Source organism: Alosa alosa, chromosome 19 (assembly GCF_017589495.1).
Source record: "Alosa alosa isolate M-15738 ecotype Scorff River chromosome 19, AALO_Geno_1.1, whole genome shotgun sequence".
Classification (NCBI taxonomy): domain Eukaryota; kingdom Metazoa; phylum Chordata; class Actinopteri; order Clupeiformes; family Clupeidae; genus Alosa; species Alosa alosa.
Genome location: NC_063207.1, coordinates 19,532,018 through 19,553,799, shown reverse-complemented (window position 1 = coordinate 19,553,799; position 21,782 = coordinate 19,532,018). Strand labels below are relative to the sequence as shown.

The 21,782-nt window shown below is 46.5% G+C and overlaps 1 protein-coding gene across 1 annotated transcript in view; it reads right to left on the bottom strand.

Moving 5' to 3' along the window:
* LOC125284520 (kelch-like protein 29) overlaps positions 1-21,782 on the bottom strand; it is a 77,663-nt gene that overhangs the window by 27,539 nt on the left and 28,342 nt on the right. Inside the window, exons 4-8 of the mRNA XM_048228494.1 lie at positions 17,609-17,756; positions 15,703-16,254; positions 9,288-9,426; positions 3,155-3,351; positions 297-556 (exon numbers count right to left, since the gene is read on the bottom strand). Of these exons, the coding sequence (XP_048084451.1) occupies positions 297-556; positions 3,155-3,351; positions 9,288-9,426; positions 15,703-16,254; positions 17,609-17,756 (1,296 nt within the window). The remainder of the gene's footprint in view (positions 1-296; positions 557-3,154; positions 3,352-9,287; positions 9,427-15,702; positions 16,255-17,608; positions 17,757-21,782) is intronic.

The following is a 21,782-nucleotide window of genomic DNA, read 5'->3' as shown; positions in this document are numbered from 1 at the left end:
TAGCCTGTTTAGTTTTTACGACCCCTTCCATCTGTGCCTCATTTGATGCAGTGGCTTCATCAGAGTGAAATGAAATGTCAGGATTGTGTGACAGGCATCAACTAAAGAGGCCCACGGAGATGGTGGAGACGCAGTCAACATGGGCTGTATCTCAAACCAGCAATTTGCACTCTTCAAATACTTACTTTAAGTATATAGTGCACACTAGCAGTGTACTGATGGAAGTAACTGAGTTTTTACCCAGAGTGCACAGCAGGGGGTAGGGTGGGTGGGGTTGGATGGGCTGGGGGCTTTACCTGGACTCGGCTGCTGGGGTCCTTCCTGATCCACTTGATGACTGTCTCGTAGACCAGCTCCTCGGCCTTTGTGTTGAGGCTGTCGTTGGACATGTAGCTGACCAGGTCATCTTTGGAGACGCTGAGGATCTCATCCTGGCTGGCCACCTCGGGGAAGTTCTGAAGGGCGAAGGCCTTGGCCATGTTGTGGAGCTCAGTGCACTGCATGGCCTCAGCCATGGCTAGCACGCCAAGGCAGTTACTGGCCGTCAGCTGCTTCTCTGATAGACAGAAGACACATGGACACACCACCCCCACACACACAGACACATGCACGCACACACACACACACACACACACACACACACACAGACACACGGACAGATAAACACACACGCGCAAGGACAAACCGAACACATAAAGCATTAACAATCAGAGAGTGTGTTGTGGTTGTGTTGTGGTGGATTAAATTTATCTGGGTGGCTTGCGCTGGAGCACAATATCTCAAACAGCTGGTAGAGGGGGCAGAGGGGGCGGTGGTGGTGGTGGTGGTGGGGGGAGAGAACTGAGAGGGCAAATCGATTGGACACAGGAGAGGTCTGCTTGGGGGTCCCTTTGATCAGTATAGACAGATACAGACCTTTTTCATGGCACAGAAAGGTCAGCTAAATAACTCCCAAAACCAATAGCTTTGAATCTCAGAGATCTCCCAGCCTCTGTGCTGCTCTTAAAGAAACATGTGTACACTGTAACATTCAAATGGAATCATGTGCTTCCATTCACTCCATTGCTACTGTAGATCAAGCCAGACGATCCATAAAGTAAGAATAAACATGATACCAATAGACAGACATTTGTGCATTTGAGCATGTTCTTGTAGTAGACTACATGCTGCATGCGTGCACAAACACAAAAAAACTGAATCTATACTATGTGTACATGTACGATTAGGCAATGAGAGAGATTATCAAGATCATTACACTATCATCCCTGCACCAATTTCATTTCCCAGTGTTAATGACTGGTAATTTTTGCAAAGGCAGCTCATATATGTTCCACTTGGTCTATCCAACTGCTGTTAAATGAGCTGTTTTGTCTGAGGGCTCCGCATACATTACACCGGAACACACTGGTGCCAAGACGGTGGCTTGGCTTGGTAAATAGCCGGGGGGGGGAGTTCTTATTAACTTTAATAAGGCTTTTAAAAGGCAATGGTTATTTGGGCACAGTGCTCCACTATAGATCAGCATGAGAGATCCGTTTCCTTTCGCTCACTTCCACCAAAGTGGGAGAGTAAATCCCTGAAAGCAGTCCAACACATCACTGCTATGGTGTGAAGCTACGTCCTCAGATATTTACTGGAGATGTTAAATATCTATGCTAATTGCCCACGAAGTGGAGACGATGCAAGTCGCTCTGACACCTCTCAGCTTCTTATCTTATGCTCGCATATATTGAGCTGGTCACACGGCAGCAGAGGATCCCTAAAGGAATAAATGTCATTTCATACCAAGTGAGGCGTTCATGGATTATTAAATGGCAGTTCCCAGAGGTGGGAACTGACAGGAATACTGGAAGACAAACCCCAAACTCAGCGGTCAGAAGCGAGGCTGAGGGATCTTTTTGAAGTGGTGAACAGATTTCACAAAAAGGCACGTCAACTTCCATTCACTGGCTTCTGCCTGATCTCCTCTCCTCTCTCTTCGTCTCTCTCTCTTTCTCACTCTCGCTCTCCCTTTGTCAGAAATGTGCGGCTCCAGGGCACAAGGAAGGTGAAGTGCTTTCAACCGCGCCGCTGTCTCGGTGCACACGTATGGTGGCACGCGTATACGGTGACATTTGGTGGCGAATGAGCAGAACCTTTCTGTGGCGCTGGGTTGTTAAGGCTTCATTAAAAGCGAGGGACCCGGCTCCTCGACATGTGACAGGGGGCCATGCATAAACAATGGCTGGGCCTGTGGAAATGACACGGCAGCCTTCGCGCCACCACCACCACCACCACAGCCGGTCTTTGAAAGGCGCCGGGCTTGTTGAAAAATGTATATTGCAGGCAGGTGCGTGCTGTGGCGCTTGGCTAGCCCTGAGTAGCAGGCAGTGGCGGAGGGAGCCTGTGTAGTTTCCCCCCCTTAAGCTGTTATGATCAGCGGACTTTTATCTTCTCAGGATCACGGACACAAATCATCAGTGGGGGGTGGGGGGGGGTTAGGGGTCCCCTGACACGGCCAAACGACACTCTCTGGACTAATCTCCAGGTCCGGCGCCGTGGAAAAAGCCATGGCTGGAGCAGAGCGGCATTAATAAGTGCATTAATCATGGTCTCCTGTTTACACTGGAGTGTCCTGTGCTGGACGTCTATTAATCAGCTCTGGTGCACCACTGATGCCAGAGAGAGAGAAAGAGAGAAAGAGAGAGAGAGAGAGAGAGAGAGAGAGAGAGAGAGAGAGAGAGAGAGAGAGAGAGAATGTGGGAGAGTGAGGGAGAATGGGGAGTGATAAGAAGAGAGAGAGATAAGGGGGAAAGAGGAAGAATGATAGAGAGGGGGAAGAGAGGAGAGAGAGGAGGAGATGTGTCAAGCACTGCTGGGACTCTTACCGATCACCTAGACAACAACTCAGGCCAGACTGGCGTGCTGAGGCAAGAATCGGAGGCATTGGGAGCGAAAAGCAGAGATTTGCTCTGTCTAAGCTGCAAGTGACACCACACCACACATACCTCTGGAGGCTTATTCCAGAATACCCCCCCCCCACACACACACACACACACACATACCACACACACCTCTGGAGGCTTACTTGAGTAAGACAGGTCTCCAAAATAACCGCCGCCCCCATACACACACACACACACACACACCTTAGAGCATGGCGGGGGCTGCTTACCTAGGAAGGAGACGCAGACTTTGCAGAAGGTGTTGAACTGGAACTTGTTGGCGGCCTCCAGGAGGGTCTTGGCGTTGGCCGAGTGGATGATGAGCGAGCCCGTGTACACGAACTCCAGCAGCAGCTCCAGCACGTCGGCGCTGATGTTGCTCATGATGAGCCGCAGCTTCTCGCCGCTCCGACTCTCCCCCGACAACCTGCGGCACAGCGGAGACGCCGCGGTCAGACCACACTGCTGACCCGCCACGCCACGCCACGCTCGCCTGCTCAACTTTAGCCATCAACACAGCTGGTGCTAAGGTGTGTGTGTATGTGTGTGTGTGTGTGTGTGTGTGTGTGTATGGGGTGACGGTGGGTTGGGTGAGAAGGGAGGGCAGGAAATCACAATATGATCATTAAGACACAGCATGCTGCAAGGACCCAATCTGCTGGATGATGTTTAATTTCACATCCAACATTGCACACTGCTTATTGTCTCTTTTCTCTCACTAATCTGTGGAGACTGTCTCTGACTGGAGAGAACTGCATCTCCCAGTCTGTGCTTAAGGGAGTGGGGTGGGGGGGGGTCCTGCAGTTTTACATCATCATGCACAGCACACATTAAAATTCATCCAGGAGTGGAGCAGTCTGGAGCAGAGAGCCATGTCTCGTTCTGGGAGAGAGGGCAGAGAGCCAGCCACATTTTTCCTCTCCTGCCGCCGCCTAGCAGCTTGTTGAGGTGGCAACGCTGGTGATTGGTGGCTTCTATTGTTTTCTTTTCGGAAGTTGAGGGGGGTGGGGGTAGTGTGTGTGTGTGTGTATGTGTGTGTATGGGGGAGGGGGTTGAAGGCAGGGAGGGGGGTGTTTTTTGAGCGGTGTGTGGGTCTTATGGGGGCTACAGTGGGCCTCCAACCCTCCATTACATGGGAGGGCTTCTCTGTGCCAGGCGCCTCCATGATGCCTCCCCATTCAGTCACTGCGGCTGATAACTCTCTAATGAAAGGACGTGGTGGTAATGGGAAAGCGCAGACCCACTGAGCAATGGTCTCGCGCCCGCAAGGCACTGACAAGCAAATAGCCCTCATGTTTCCTGCCTCCATTTTCTACACCCTCTCCATTTGCAATGGACCCCAACAAACAGCAGCACCGAGCCCATGGTTTGGAAAATGGTGGCTTGTGTTTTTGTGTCTGTATGTATGAGTATGTGTGTGTGTGTCTGTGTGTGTGCGTGCGTGCGTGCGTGCGTGCGTGTGTGTCTGCGTGCGTGCGTGTGTGCGTGTGTGCATGTGTGTGTGTTTTTTGTTTTTTGTTTTGCATTCCAACCGTTTGGAAACATAGTGTAGTTGAAAAGCGTAATTTAGCATATAGACACAGACAGATGAACAGGCGGATGTCTGGATGATGGACAGAGTGATTAGATCGATGGGAAAGAAGGAAAAGGGGGAAGAGGGGAGGGGAGGATGGGGGAAGAGAGAACACCAGCACTGCCACAGGTAGCCAGCAGCCACTCTTCTCTGGGCGGGGGCCGTTCCATGACTGGGACCTGGGTATAGTCTGACTAAACAAAAGCACCCTTCAGCTGCTGCCGAAACAACAAAAATAACAAACAAAGCCAAACGAAACGGAATACGTCACCATGGCCTGCATACAAACTGATGTATTAGTTGATGTGTTAAGTCTGACTAGGGGGGGAGAAGGTAAAGGCAAGAGACTATGAATTGATGGTGGAATTCTCTGGAAGGGGCTGAAAAATCAAGTGTGTTACTCCTGAAAAGAAAAACAAAAATCCAATGTTTATTACTGTCAGTTGAAACTGGGGCTGAAGTGGCAGTTGAGGTATTAACCAACGAAAGGCAAAAGTAAATCCACCATTAGAAAGGGGGATGTGAGAGGGAAAGTGTGTAAGAAGAAAAACAGAAGAAATAAAGAAAATAATAAGAGACCTTCAAAAAATAACCAAAAAACAAAAACCCATCAGCACTTGCCTCCAATCATTTAGTTATCTCAAACTGATTTCACAGGGACAGACACACTCTCTCTTTCTCTCTCTATAGACACTTATGCTTTGACAAATCTTTTTTTTAAGGCGGCAAGCAGTCCTTTTGCATTTGATTGCAAGCCTGGTTTCGGACTAGAAGAAAAAAAAAAGGCGGTTATCGAAATGCCCCTCTCCACTCTCTGCCGCTGGAGCCATTATCTTGATTATACTGGCAAAGTGAGGAAAGAATAGAAAGAAGCCAGTTGGCACAGAAGAGATTAATTCTACGTTTGTTTCAGGGAATTAATCTGACAGTGGAAAGTGGTGAGACTCTAATCTCCTCTTTCCCAATAGCCCTCTCTATATATTTGCAATGCATGCACATGACATATACTCTATTTATAAACATGCATAAATTAGGATGCCATCGTCCCCTTCCTCTGATCTCAGCACTGATTGGGGAATAGACAGTGCCAAACAAAAAGACAGCAAAATTCACGGACGATTGCCTAGCCACTTGAGTGCATCCCACTGTACTAGTTCAGAGGAACAGGTGAAGCAGAGTGTTAAGAGAGAACCTGTTTGCTTTTTGTTGGCTGTGTGTGGGCACCTTTGGTCTGATTCTATTGATGTTTCCTTGAATGAGCAAACAGGCACAGGGTGTATGAAAGAACCATTTGTGGCCAGCTAAGGTGTTTGTGTGCAACCCCCCACCCCCACCCCCACACACACACACACATACACACACACGAGCACACACACACAAACATGCACAGGGTGTATGAAAAACAAAACATATGTGGCCAGCCAAGGTGTTTGATTTGTGTGCCTTGGGATTTGTGCTGCAAAGGCAACTGGATGTGAGTACAAGGGGTACAAGGAGACTGTGGGGGGATGGTGTGTGTGTGTGTGCTCTTTCCCCGTCAAATTCCAATGAAATCTACACACACACACACGCATGCACGCACACACACACACACACACACACACACACACACAAACACACTGGAGTTATATGGGACTGGCAGCAGTAAATCTTTCAATGTCTGTGTGTGTGTGTGTGTGTGGTACATCAGCTACTAGGCAGAAAGGGGCAGACAGACAGACTATGTGTTCGACAGCGAGGTCTCCTGGGAGAGATGAAATTCTGATGCAAGTGGCTTACTGTATATTAAAACCCCCCACAACATCATATTGCTTTAGAATGGGCTTTTTCCATGCTGCTGTGTAAGGGCATGTCTATGTGCATGTCTATGCTTGTGTATGTTTATGGGAGAGATGGAGGGAGGGATGGAGGGAGGGCAGGAAAGAGAAAGAGGAGAGAGAGTGTTAACAAGAGAGAGGGAGATTGATGCATGTGGTGGGCTCTGTATGAAAAAGTATGGAGCAGCGAGAGCCTTTGGCAGATTATTAGATAGCTTTAAATGTGAGCTTCCGCGTCAAATGAAAGATAGATAACACGTTAAAAAAGGCAAGAGAATTCTCTTTAAACCCCTAGCCCCATTTATGCTAACCCCCTTAAAAGGTCTGTCAGCCATCTCTGATATTAAATTTCGATTACAGCCGAATGAAAGTATCTTCTGGAACATCAATGATTTGTTCAGATTTGACATGTGGGACAAATGGGGTCTTTTCAAAAGCAATGACAAAAAATATATCAATCTCAGCAAAATACATGACCTGAAATGGAACATGGGCAAATTCAGGCAATGGTTGACATTTCCACAGACAAAAAATATGCCTGTGTATCTTTGACAGTGTCTTGCATTGACCAGTGTTCCCTGTGCCTATGTGATAAGATAAACCTAGATACACTCATCCTGGCTTTAAAGATTAGGGCAGCACAACACAAGTTTCATAGGATTTTGGTTCTGAAAAAAAAAAAAGATCCAGAACAGAATGCTGTGAGCATTGATGAAAGCTTAGTTGCAGAGTGTGTGCGTGCGTGCGTGCGCGCGTGTGTGTGTGTGTGTGTGTGTGTGTGTGTGTGTGTGTGTGTGTGTGTGTGTGTGTGTGTGTGTGTGTGTGTGTTTGTAAAGGGCGGTAGAAAGGAAGCTGTGAGAGACCACATACAATAATCTGGGATCTGAGCCCTGAGCTCCCTGTGACCGGTGAATGGCAGGGACTTGGATTTGGACGTTAAAAAAACAGGATTGCCTTTCACAGCCTCGCAAAGTGCATACTCCCTAGCCAGGGAAATGATGGAGAGTTTGAACAGCAGGGAAGAGGAGAGAGGACAGAGCGTGCTCACACACACAGCAGGCCTCAGCCCCGAGCCCCCAGCCCCAGCCCTCGTCCGAGAGCCGCAGCTTCAGCAGCCTGTCCTGTTCACCTTTGCAAGAGCGCGGGGGACTCTGATAGCATTGAGAGGGGCATCAGCACATTTCTTGCTCCACTGACGCCCGTGTCAGATCCGCACTCAATGTTACGAGCCCTAATGCCGTTTTCATTGCCGCCACTTCCCCAGATAGCCTAGTGCTGAGGAGCTGAAGCCAAATTTACAATCAGGTGGAGGCAGAGTTCCAATCCCCCCAAAAAATCTGTTCTCGCTGGCGCGGGACTCTTGGCGTGTGATATATTAGATGTCCGTGGACTCCATTGCTGATACTGGAGTACATTAACAGCAGGCAAAAGTGTGTTTTGTGACTTGAAAAATATTTTTCTCTTCCTTTACAGGATTATGGAATGCTTAACAGGGATCAAAGGATTGTCAGTAACCATTGATACTCTACTAATCCCAGACTATAGAGGCAAACAGTAAGTGCAAAAAACATCAATAAACAAAGGATAGAAACTCATAGAAAAACGTAGAGTAAAGAAGTAACAGTTCTGTAAAGAAAATGAACAAGGGAGAAAAGGCACTAAATTATCTGTTCAGACAGAAGCTGTAATTTAATAATACAAGTGAGATGTGGCTCAAATTCCCTCCTGAAAATACCCGGGACCAGACTAGGGCAGCTTTAAAGATGTCCCTCTCCAAACACAGACACCGATCACTGGCTCTATAAATTAATGAAAGCTCCGCGCCGCTCCCCCTTTTCCCGCCAGACCCAAAGATCCGAGACCTTTTCACGCTGTGCGTGTGTCTGGCATTGCTTCAGGACATCGGGCAACTTCCCAGAGAGTTCAAGCGACATGCACCTGATCCACACCTGAGGGACTTGTCAGATGTCGGCAGGCTGTGATGCTCTAATTTTGGCTCTTGGGGCAGGTGGGCAGGAGGGAGGCAAGGAGGCGCGGGAGGGGGGCTGGAGATGCATGGGGAGGCTAGAGGAGGTGCAAACACAATGGCAGAGGATGTAGGGAATAAGAAAAAGAAAAAGAAAAGAAAAAAAAAAATCTGATGTGCAACCGAGGGGCTGGTGGTGGCTCTGGGTGTGGCTGGAATGCCCGGCGCAATACGCTGGCGGGCCGTCAGGCGATCTGAGAAAAGCAAAGGTGTGTTGGGAGAGTGGTGGGGTTGGGGGGTTGGAGTGGGAGGCACCAGGCGAGGGGGCTAGAGGTCTGACAGTAGCACAGAGAGGGTCAAACTAAGGGCAGTCATCCATCTCTACAGCACTCGGCCCGGCCAGACCACCGACGCGATGCTACACCTCCAGAGCACGCGGGGAGTGCACAAAGGACATCTGTGTTGCTCCCAGAGTTATGCTGCTGCATGGGCTAAAAAACTAGGGTGATCGGTGTGTGTGTGTGTGTGTGTGTGTGTGTGTGAGTGGCTTTCTCAATTGAGATTTCATGTGCACTGTATAATGTATTTGGCATGTTACCACTTGCACAGGAACATATGGAAAAAAAGGAAATGCCCGGGAGATGAACTGATTAGAAATGCCAGTTGCCTCGCTAATATTTTCTACTATTTGCTTCTGACATTTAGAATAATATAAAAAAAAAAATAAAACGAAAAGAAAAAAAAAAAAACCCAGTCATGGAACTTTTTGCCCATTAAAATGTAAATTTGCTCATTTAGTTTAAGGAGATGAAAGGGTAGGATAAGTGTTGACCTTTTTTCCCCCAAAGAGAAATACATTCATTTGAGTGATAGAGGGAATGGCTACTGGCCCTGTGGTAGGCACCTCTTTCTTCACACCTGCAAGAGAGAGGGGAAGGGAAAAGAAGCGACACAAATGCACCCTACAAAAAGAACAGATCAGATCAACAGCTGGAGGAAAAGCAAACCTTTTAACCATGTCCTTGAAATATAAGCTGCAGGAAGCTAGAACATTTTGGTGGACTTCAAACTCTTTGCCTTCAACAATTATTTTCAGGTCTGTAAACTCTTTCGCTCGCCGCTGCTGGTTCAGTTCCTTCAACATCTCTGTAGAACGGAAAAGAAACAAGAAGAGAAACATGGAGAAAACAGAAGAGAGCAACATTCTTATTTCGGTGAATTCACAGTGACAGAGTAGAAAAAAAAAAAACTGATTTTCATTAAGCCTTGAAGGAGAATTAGAGAAAGAGAGAAAGAAAGAAGGAAGGAAAGACTGTAAGAAAGTAGGAAAGAAAGAGGAGGTAAAAAGAAAGGAAGAAGTAAAGAAAGAAAGAAAGAAAGACAGAAAGAAAGAAGACAATGGGAAAGGAAGGAAAACAAGTAAACGATAGGCAGAAAGACAAAAACGGCATTTAATAATAATAATAATAATAATAATGCTTGTATAAAAATGAAGGAGAATATAATATGTCTAAATGTCTTAAGGAACTGTGTAGCATAGAGATCCTGTAGACACAGCCATTGTGAGAGAATAGCATAAGGAAAGTTGAGGAATACAGGCCGACACTGTCTCTGTAAATATGTTGATATAAACATGCAGCTGATAACTCCAACTCAGTAGTGATGTATAATGTATGGGTGAAATAATGAGAATACATGCAGGAAGGGAATTCAAATCAACAGTGGAATGGTCCAGGGTCAGACGAGAGGCAGCGCTAACCGCACAGCCAACCGCACAGCCAACCGCACAGCCAACCGCACAGCCAACCACAGCTGACTGTCTGAATACTGTAGCTTGCTGTGACCCTTTTGTGAAACATGGTGAAAACCTGTATGACACAAGTCACCACTTTCAGGACGAAGTGAATAGTACATAACTAATATCTCTATAGACCCTTTCAACAATAAAAACAAAAACAATGCTTGAACGTTCTATTTGGTTCCCAATCTACTTCCTCTGCATTAAGATAACATATGGAATGTTAAAACGGAAGTCTTGTGGGGCCAACTATGATGCTGATAATGGAACTCTCTTGAAAGGGTCTAGACGGTTGTATCGGTTTGGAAAATCAAATAAAGAGAACACCGGAATGTCGTCAAGTATGCTGTCTGAACGATAAAACATTTATGCACTGTATTACTTTCCAGAAGCCGAAAGTGTTGAATTTATGATGTGATACAGTGGATATGTGTCGGCAGCCTGAAGTGCAGGCCTTGATGATGCCAGACGGATGGTCTTTATCCTCTCTGTTGTTTCACGTGGACAACGCTCTCCGCACACAGGCCCTTGTCTGAGTGTCTTTTAAGATAACCATAACGAGGAACTGTTCCAGGCGCCAATTAAACACCCTGCTAGAATTTTAAAAACGTACGTCCCTGTTCTAAAATTACAATGAGTTCTTCAAACTGTAATGGTGACGACGCTCCCGGCTGCTCTTCATGCTCTGACATTCTTAGGGCTCGTCTGGCCTCGACCCTTCGCTGTGTTGACACACGGACACGTATGACTGAGCCATGATACGTCCAAGCTGCCACCATATATAACAGGAAAAGGCCCCTTAGCTTGTGAATGGGCGGCTGTGGCAAATGAATGGGCTGCAAATGGGCTCTTGGAGCAGAGAAGGACGGTCTCCTCCGAGATGGCCTCTTTAGACTGTGCTAGAGCATCTCTAATGTGACCTGAAATTGCACGGCGCTTGGACGCATGCCAGCGCTGATGAATTATAATGGCAAGACCCAGGTACGAGAACCTTGGTTCTCTTGTTGGCCGCCGCTTCCCCGAGTGGTGACAGACCATTGCCGGATATTACATCTGCTGGGTTATCTTAAGGCACGTATTACCAAGTAGTGCTCCTGAAAGCCATTTATATGCATTAATGTGAGCGCTGTTCACTGAAATGCTCTCCCAGATTTTACCATGCGCCATGGCAGCTAATTATTCTCAATTTACTTTAAGTGGGTCAGTGTTCTCAGGAGGAGGACCCGGCAAGACATGGCACAGGTGGACACTTTAGTGAGGCTGAGAATGAAGGAATATGCTCAGCCTCTACAAATATGCCTAAGCTCGTTATTACAACATTCTGAAACGCTGGCAGCCCCAAATCCGAGATAATTCCAGGAAGAGAGTGAAGGGAATTTTACTGCCGTTCCCTGGCTTTGTATTGTTGGTGCGAATCTGAGCAAACACAGAGTTTCCCCAAACGGCGCTTTAAGACCGCCTTGGATCATCCTAAGAACAGCCTACAACAGCCTACAGAGGCTTCTGTACAAGAAAGCACCGAGGCTCATGAAACCAGTGGATTTTTTTTTTCTTGTTTTGACACAAAGGAGCTGTGAATCGATAACAATGCAAGTGCAGATATGAGATGAAAAGTTCTCAATAGCACCCTGACTAGGGTGGGCTCACAAAGGGATAAGGTCAGAATAAATGCATACAAAGTTGCTCCGCAGACAATCGGGTCCACAGACCACTGAAAGAGACCATTCATGTCGCTCTGCTTCAATTAAAACACAGATGGACTTGAAACTATAATGGATAATAGCAATCAGGCTTTAACAATGCCATTATCCAGAGTGCTTTGTGAAGAGACGCAAGCTTTTATATCTTCCCTCCAAGGTCAACAAATAAAATCTAGCAACTGTATTTGTGCTTCCCTTGAAATGTAATAGTAGTCAGCAGGGAAATGTTCAAGTGGAAGATTCGGCACTGAGCAAGGTCTCGTACAATCAGTTTGTTTTTTAACCTTTCTGTTTTTATTTTTTCTGGTTGTGGTTTTTAGTTTCTCTTTGATGAAACAAAATGAACAATGTGTCACCAGTTTGGATGTGAGCCGACCATAAGGTCAGGATTTAATAGACAGTATTTGAAGTGAGACTTGCCAAACTAAACAAGAATCCTCCATGTCAGATTTTGATAGTCTGTGATGGCAGTTGGAGTGCTTGGAGCTGCATTAACAAATCGGCATGTTTTCATCCAGATGATCCTTGCTGAAAGATTACATGCCAGATCAGTTGAGGATTACAGTATATGAAGGCAAATGTACATTTTACAAAAGGATGTCATGACAATTCAGAAAAGGAAGTCCTCTACTAAATTATGCTAATGGAGAACAGCAAAATTGGGCAAATTCCAGCCTTCCCATTGCTTCTCAGGCAGGAGATGCACTCCAAACACGAACTGTGTATAATTTGTGTGAGCTGCACAGAAACTACAGTCCAAATATCGAAATAACTTTTCAACTGAGCTCTTTATCACCGCACTTGCTGCTGACTGTGGCGTGCTGTTGGCGCCAAGCTTTGGCCGCCTTCAGCTACAAACTCTTTGAGAAGAATGTTGAATAAGCAAGTCCCATGTTGAACCATTAAATCTTCTCAGATGAGAGGCATGTCCCCTTGGCACTATCAACTCCATACATTCAGGGCCAGGTCCAAGCTGCGCAGCCATTGGTGGTCTTTTGACAGCTGCTGACCTACATCCAAATGCTTAGAAAATTGATTTAAAACTACACATTTCAGCATAGGCTGCTCTAGCGCTGACCAACACATTAATCTTATCATGTCAGATGGAAAACATGGATTTAGGCTTTTGAAGCAGAAATTCTGATGTTAAATGAACCACTTGAACGAGGGGAATAAAACATGGTACAATCTTTCAAAACCCACTGAGCCACTGACAGCCGAGGCATTTGAATATGAATCACTTCTGGGTCACAGTTCAGCAATCATATCTCTCGATTCAGCAAAAGGAAAAGTCAATTTAATGTCACTCCTTGTGTAATAGGAGGTGGGGGTGAGGGTGGTTGTGGGGAGCTGCTGTTTGCCATGGCGTGTTGAAAAACAACATCTGCTGTCATCAGAAGGCAAATGTCCAGTGTGTCCTCAGGTGCTTTTAGAGCGCTAATCCACTCCAATCTCCCCGCCACCAGTCGCGCTAATCACTCCTCTGCCAGGAGAGCGCCGGTCACTCTGTGACTGACGTCTCTCTTGTTCTCGAACAGAAAGGAAAGGGGCTGGGGAGGGGTGGGGAAGGGGAGGACAGCCTGAATTCTAAATGGCTCACTCAGTCCCGGGCGACGAGCTTGGGAGGGAACGTGGCTATTTCTGCGGGAGCGACTCGGGCTACTTGGTTATGATAATTTGCAGCAAGATGGACCTGTCAGAGGTTTGACTGTGTCGCGTTAGAAGAGGAAATCATTAATGAAAAGCAGACGAGCCTCCATGAAGGAGGCGGATGGTGAATTATCAAAATTAATGAGGTGGCTGCTTTCTCTATATTAATTACAGGGGAAATAATGATGCCGGTGTCAGAGGGCCGCTCGCTATGTACGGGGCGGAGGTAGCACAGCGGGCTGGCCACAGGCCACTTTCATTAATATCTTAGGGGCTCACAAAGCCTTGCCATCTTTTATCTATTTTTATTAGCTGCTGTACCAGTTTAATTATACTGTATGCAAGTCCCAATTAAACTTAAAATGAGTAAGAGTAATAATACGTGAGTCAGATTAAAACAAAGTAAGTCCGGCATAAAAATATGCATAAATTGGAAGAATTATTTGAACTCCATGCAACGAAGGCGCTGGGGAACCAGTGTTAATCAAGGTGTGCCTAAATGTTTTCCTAAGGTTTTGGGGGCTGTCGAGATGGGTGACCTTGCCTGAGCAAACATGCTCTGTGGGGAGTTTTATGAATGGACTTTGCAATCTCAATTACAAGATGCTAACTGGCGAAGAGAGCTGGTGCAGCAGTTTGCATGTTCCTTCTCTCATAGAAGATTAATATTTCTGGTGATGCAACATGACATGCAATTTAAGCGAGAGGCAGTGGAACAGATTCTTTGCCTGTAGCTTGACGGAATATTTGAGGGATTTCTGCTGCCGACAAAAAAACATACACAATGCAATCTTCCCTGTGGTGCTTGCAGAACCAACTCATTTTTATTTGGAATATTTCGGGGGACATGATTGAATACCTGACTTCAGAAAAGCCAAGAGGCAAAGCACAAACCCATAATTCTTTTTCATGTGAATTGCCATCATTGCTATACAACAGATATTTACATATATCTGAGCATATGCTTACTGTGTGACCCTGTGTTTTATGTGTATAAAGTAGGCATGGAAATGGCTTTTGGGGGTTTACACTTGAGGAAAATAACACTCTTTCAACATGACTCCTTCATATGTTATTACCGTTATTAATGGCAACTAGTAGTCATAAGGCAAAAGAGGCAATGACAATGAGGAGACAGCTTTTGTTATTTAAAAAGGTGCACAATGTCTACAGCACAATACACATTTTTAAAAAGCTCTAATCTTTGTAAATAGGCAGTCTGGTGCCTGTGGAAACCCAGGAGAGAAGGTAGCCGGGGTGTACATGTATCCCTGAGAGGAGCAGGGTGAACGGGAGACCGGGGACTTGGCGCTCGCTTGGTGGTTCTCATACCGCACCTAGACGGGACTCAGCAGCAGCTTTTGGAACAAAATAAAATTGTGTGATTTTCTCTGTGAGTGTGCGTGTGTGTGTGTGTGTGTGTGTGTGTGTGTGTGTGTGTGTGTGTGTGTGTGTGTATGTCTCTGACTCTTCTGGGGACTGTCAATTTGACTCTTCTTTTGTGCGTGGCTAAATGACAGGCTCTCCGGAGTAACATGTGGCTTTTGTGATGCCACTTCAAATTAGAACCGCAGCACACCAGACATGCACTTACCCACGCAAATCTCATAACTGCAAATCACATTCAGAGTGCAACGCAGCACTTTATTAGCTTTTTCATATATTCTCGAGCAAATTGTAAAAAAGTGTCAGCGCACCTAACCTCCAAACTTCATAAAGTTATCATGAGCCTTTACCAGGAGGAAAAAAAATGGAAAAACAAACAAAAAAATGAACCAATCCACTAGGCACTTGTCCACATGGCGGGGCAGACGGATGAGTATTTTTATTGAAGGTGAAAGTTGGGAACATAATAAATGTGTTTTAGACCATCAGTGGAGAAGGCAGAAGGGGAGAGGGAGCGAGCGAGCGAGAGAGAGAGAGAGAGAGAGACAGATACAGAGAGAGAAAGAGACAGAGGCAAGAGAGTGAGAATGATACAGAGATAGAGAGGGAGAGAGAGAGGGAAAAGAGAAAGAGACAAGGAGAGATGTAGGAAACAAGAGGAGGAAAAAAAGAAAGTGAGGAGAGAGAGAGAGAGTGGGAGTGAAAAGAATTAGACAGACAGAAAATGAGAACTTGCTGGAAACTATGAGAGAAAATATTACTCTTTTTTCAGAGAAGAAGAATGCTTAGAACTTAAGAAAATACATTTTCAAAACCTTAGAGTCAGCAGAGTAGTATCACCATATGTTTGGCAATGTTTTTTTGTTTTTGTTTTTGAACGGGACTTACCTTTGGGATGCCAGGGGTCGGTGAACTCATACTTCCCCATCCCTACAGTTCTGAGCATCTGCAGGCCGTTAGTCCCCTCGGCCGCGGCGGCGGCGACAGCGGGTGGCATGGCCGGGCCGGGGGGCTGCAGATGCGCTGCCTGGCCATTGGTCAGCGGAGGGGCGGTGGTGGCGGCAGCAGTGGGCAAGCAGGACGTCGGCGGCACCATGGGGTTGTGCATGTGGCCGTTGCCCACCACGGTGTGGACGGGGTGGGCCACCTGGCAGACGCCCGTCATGGGGGACATGGTGATGGGCGGCAGGCCGGCCACGCCCAGCGGCTGGTTGTGCATGTTGAGCACCATGGTGGCCAGGGGCTGGGCCGGCTGCTGGGGCAGCTGGTAGTGGGCGCTCATGAGCGGGTGAGGTGGGGGCACCGGGTTGGGCAGCGTGGGGGTCACGCCGATGATGGGCGCCTGCACCGTCACACACTGGCTGTAGGCTGGCGCCTGGGGCATCCCATAGGAGTGGGCCAGGAGGCTGGACTGAGTGACCACTGGAGGCCATCGGGACCCTGCGGGAGGTCGGAGAAGAGAAAGGGGGGTGGGGGTTAGCATTACCACAGTGTCCGACCAGAGTCACACCCTGTGACTAACTGTCCAGATAAAAGCTCAATAACAGCCCATTCAGTGCAGTAATGTCTGAGCCCATACATTATGCATACTTGCCCTTGTATTTGCACTTCCTCAACATAACTCTCCATTTCTACTCCATCACATCACATGCGCTCCAGAGCCCGGCACGGCTCACCATGCCCGTTGATCTAAAAATAACACCCGACTGTGTGGATGTATTGCAGGAGATGTGGTCGACCCTAAAGGTCTTCATCGAAATCAACTGCGGCGTACAGATGCAGTGAACCAGTAATGTTAGCCCAGCACTTTGTCTGAGTTCATTTGCAAATGCTAGTGAGTGCCGTGGGTGAGTCTGTCTGTGTGTGTGTGTGTGTGTGTGTGTGTATGTGTGTGTGTGTATCTGTCTGTATGTTTGCGTATTTCTCTCTGAGTGTATGTTTGTGTGTGTGTATTTGTCTCTGTCTGTATGTGTGCGTATTTCTCTCTGAGTGTATGTCTGTGTGTGTGATTGGTGGTGGTGGTGGTGGTGGTGGGGGGGGGCTCTGTAGGAATGTACGGAGCTGAGGAATCATTACTGAGGAGTGCCTCATAATGGGAATTGGGCTGAATCACGGAGGGAAAGCTAATTATTCATATCAACAAGCAGCCATATTGAACTCTTGGCCCTGCTTTTTTATGGCCAAAAATGCTTTCCTCTGTACAACGCAAAATAGCAGAAATTATTTAGTTTTCAATGTCAAACAATTAATGACAATGCACAAGGAATGACACGACACATTCATTGCCAGACAGGGGCCCAGGCTGTCGAGCTGACAGTAAACTGTAGATGTGCCTGTTCAGGCTACAGGGCCATCATTGCAAACACATTGCAGTTAATGTCATCATATGACTATGACTGACTACTGTATGAGTGAACATTCATACACTTGGGTGAAAGGTAGAAAAAGCTGCAGATATGGCCACATAAAAAAAATCTACACTTACAAAAACAGCTCGCAAGTGCTCTAATACTTCAAGCCATATGCCATACAGTAGCTAAGAGCCATCTTGAACTTTGAACGTGTGTGTGTGTGTGTGTGTGTGTGTGTGCATGTGAGTGTGCATGTGTGTGTGTGTGCATGGGTGCGTGTGCATGTGTGTGTGTGTGTGTGTGTGTGTGTGTGCATGCATATGTGTGTGCATATGTGTGTGTGTGCATGTGTGTGTGTGTGTGTGTGTGCAAATGTGTGTGTGCATATGTGTGCGTGTGCATGTGTATATGTGCATGTGTATGTGTGCATGTGCGTGACGTACCTGTGAGGTCCTTATCTCGCATCTGTTTGGCTGGGGGCTCGTCTGTCTCCCACGGCGTGGACTGGTTGACGGGCGTCTGCCCCCACCGCACCCCTGTGGCCAGGACCTGCCCCTGAGCCTGGCCGTCCCCCGCAGGCAGCATTGGCACCTGGCGGAACAAGAGACAGGACCGAGTGGCCGCGTAAACATCACAGACCGCGGCTCTAATTACAAAAGCCACATCGCTAGCGACGCTGCCACGACGCCAGAAACACTGGTACATCATTTAGCTTTGTTAATATTCCATTCCACTCTGTCTTTTAATTACGCAGCCTGTTCCAGATTAGCGCCATCAATAATGTACGCAAAACCAAGGTCGGCACTCTGACTTGGCGAAAGAACGCTTGATCTATATAGAGAGCATTTTACTAATTAATTCTTATCTGTCTCACATTGACTGTAAATCAAGGGGGAACAGTAATCTCGAAAAAAAGTATGAGAGGGAAAAAAAAAGCAATTTCCAAATGACTAGAGGGAAGTTAGAAGAAAAAGAGAAAAAGTTCTTTTGACCTTATTGCTGGAGAAATCACAATGGAGTGTCTGACAATATGGCATGAGTGAAAATTGCATTGGGAGAGCATAGCTCTATTCCAGAACAGCGATAATGAAGTCACGGTTGTGTGCAGTGTCTTCGGCTACCTCATATCAAGGAATAACATCCATGTAATATCCTGAGTCTTTTTTTCCCCCTGTAAATGGCAGTAAAACATTTCCATCATGGACTGCCATACTAGTCTTTATCTAAATTGGCTGGTAAAGTCATGCATTGTCACTATCTATGTACTGTACCATCCACAAAACATCTCTCCTCTGTTCTGAGAGTCTGGCTATACTGACTGATGGATGAGGAAACAGTGAAATGTCCACTCAGCATCCTCTGAGGCCATACTGAAGACTCCATTAAGCTGTTTTCTAGTCAAAGAGCCTTTGGCTTCTCACAGAAATGACTTGGGCTATTTTAAACTATTTCTGATGGATGGGGAAAAGAGGGTGTCCGACTGGGCTGAACCAGTGAACAGGCTCAATAGACCCTTTCAACAATAAAAACAAAAACAATGCTTGAACGTTCTATTTGGGCCCCAATCTACTTCCTCTGCATTAAGATAACATATGGAATGTTAAAACGGAAGTCTTGTGGGGCCAACTATGATGCTGATAATGGAACTCTCTTGAAAGGGTCCATATGTACCCAAATCTTAGCGACTTATCACAGAGACAAGAGGGGAAGGACTATTTGTCTGCGGTGCTGATAGGAAATAGCTTTATGAGCAAAAGTGCCGTTTTTAAGAGAAGCCACTGCAAGACTGCTCTGACAGGAGGAATCCACTGCAGCCACCTCAGGAGTCACACTTCACGTTATCTCGCTCCAGACGGAAGCTCTGTCACCGGGCGAGCGACGCCGCCTCAGAGAGAGAGAGAGAGAGAGAGAGAGAGAGAGAGAGAGAGAGAGAGAGAGAGAGAGAGAGAGAGAGCACACTGCCTCTGTTTGCTTGGGGAAAATCAAGAAAGCCCTACATTCAAGGCCAGCTGTTAAACAAGCGGTTTACAGGTAGAACGAGCTAATCTGTCCTGCAGATCCTGGCCTCTCTTCTCTCCCGCTCTCTTCTCTCCTGCTCATTTGCAAGCCGTACAGATGTGGTTTAACACAGCTCGGCGTGACAAACTCAGCAAACCCATAAGAGTAAACACACTGGTTGAGGTAAGAACACACTCGGCTTGGGCCCCTCTAGTGCATGGAAGGAATATCTGAGGTAAATACTGCTTTGGATTCTGTGATCACTGACAAGGAAAGGGGATCTAAAAAAAGAGTAAGGTAGGTAGGCAATGCTAATATACAGCCACAGAAGCAGTCACTGTAAAACAGCTCACTGCATGACAAGACTTAATTAAAAATGTGTGTGAATTGATATGAAATCATTTAAATGTAGCGATTGCTGAAGCAGTTCATGACTGTGCAGTATTGTAACCGCAACTTTAGACTACTGCATGTGAATGTACACGCCCTAAAAACAACCTTCGAGAGAGGAGGATGGATGAAACAGGAGCCAGCAGATAAAAGCTGAGCCATCTTGAGATCCTTTGAGCAAAGACAAAAATAAACTACAGTAATAGCCTGACAAGTTGTTTAATTGTAATAATTACCATTCCTGTGCCAACACTGCCTAAGGACAGTGAAGTCATATTGTCACAAAAAATGAAATAAACTAAAATAACGAAAGGGTATGAAAGTCTGGCAAAGTGGCACAGCTAATCATCTCTTGCCTGTGGCAAACTATAACAACAATGGGTCATAACTGTAAAGTGAAGCATAGAGATGAATGTACGAAGCGTCCGATGCTAGACTTGATGAGACATTTTCATTGCAAAATTTGCGTGTGAGTGTATCCAGACTAAGGGCCTTACATTCTAAGGAAATAGCGCCTAAATCCTAAAGGAGTGTGAAATCATCGCAGAACAGTGTACATAGATTGGTAAACAACATCTAAAAACAGCCTTACATCATGTCTTGGGGGAAAGCTGGTCTCAATCTATGCATTTTTGTATTCTAATCTACAAAAAAATTAACTGCTGAGGATATTTTCCTGGCTACCTTCCCACAAACCTATTTATTGATGATGAAGTAGCTTTTTGATATCCCATTTTCTCAAAAATGCCTAAACTAAGTTAGCATTCAGAGTTAGTCAGAATAGTGCTTCTTATAGCTTGCAAAAGCAAAAATATATTAGTAAAACAAGAGTCTAAACATAACTCAGCGCCTTTGGAGCAGCACTTCACCAACAAATCACAACAGCAATTTAAAGCTAATTGCAGTTTTAAAGCGAGGGAGTTTGCAAACAAGTTTGTTTTGATGGGCTTCGCCATGTGCAATGCTATTCTTGTCTGCCGCTAACGCTCGCGTGCCAACAGGAAGAGGGCAGGCGTGGCTGATGGGAGATAAAAGTGCCGGCTGGCGGGCGTAACGAGAGGGCGGATGAATATTCAGCGGCGCAGACAGACGGAGGGATGAGGCCTCTCTCTCTCTCTCTCTCTCGCTCTCTCTCTCTCTCCATCACCTCTGCATCCTAATGCCCTGGGACAGGACGGGCACTCAATGAACTCCACCGGCGTGGGGTCAACTACGGTCAACGCTGCAGATTAGGCAGACAGCCGCCCCACTCTCCTCCAGCTCGCATATGTCGCTACCAACTGTCCCAGATTTGTTCTGTTTTTTTTTTTTTTTACCCCTTGGCTTGCTTTGGATTTGTATCTCCCTCTCAATCTCTTCCTGATTCGCTACTGCTGTGTCTTTCACACTTCCCCCTTTTGTCTTGCCCACGCCTCTGCACCCACATCTCCCACTCTATTGACACGCATGCACGTTATGACCAGACAATAGCTCACAGAGCTCTCGCTACCCAAAAACATTGTGTGCAAGAAAATGAGTTGGCCTCAGCAAAATATGCTTCCTCACACAAAGTCACACCAGACACCTGTGTCTGTCTTTTCCCTCAGTAAGGCCCTTCAGGAAGCTCATGTGTTGCAGAACTAGACTAGACTAAACTGTTGCTTTGCCAGGAGAGACATGAGCTAAAAAACCTGCCAGTCGAATGTATTCTGGTTAATGTCTTAAGGTGGAACATTTGGTATGTTAATGCCACCTTTTGTGCAGAGAAATATTCATGATTCTGTGGTGGGTGTTTAAAATTCTGCCACGCGTCCTCGTCTCGTTGGCGCTGTCAAATGAAGCATGGCAGACAGCAGCTGATCAGCACATGTTTCTCCATCTTTAATGGAGTGTCTCTGAAGGTGATGGACAAAAAAGATATTCAATGTCAATACCACTCGCAGGAGTAGTACCAGGGGAAATATACCTGGCAGGAGGCAGGAGGCCTGACAAGAAGGGGGGGAGGAGAGCAAAGACAAAACGAGAAAAAGAGAGAGAGAGAGAGAGAGAATATTTCAGACACTGACCTAAGAGGGGTCTGTGCCGTTTTTGTTAATGAAGACCAAAGGACTTGACATCTCGGCAGGCAGGCGGCTCAAGCCGGTTTGGATTCCAGATGCCGTCCCGGCGGAGTGAAATGAAGACGCGGCGCAGACAGGTGACCGACTGCGCGCCAGAATTCCTTAACCCTTTGATGACTTCATCTGCCAC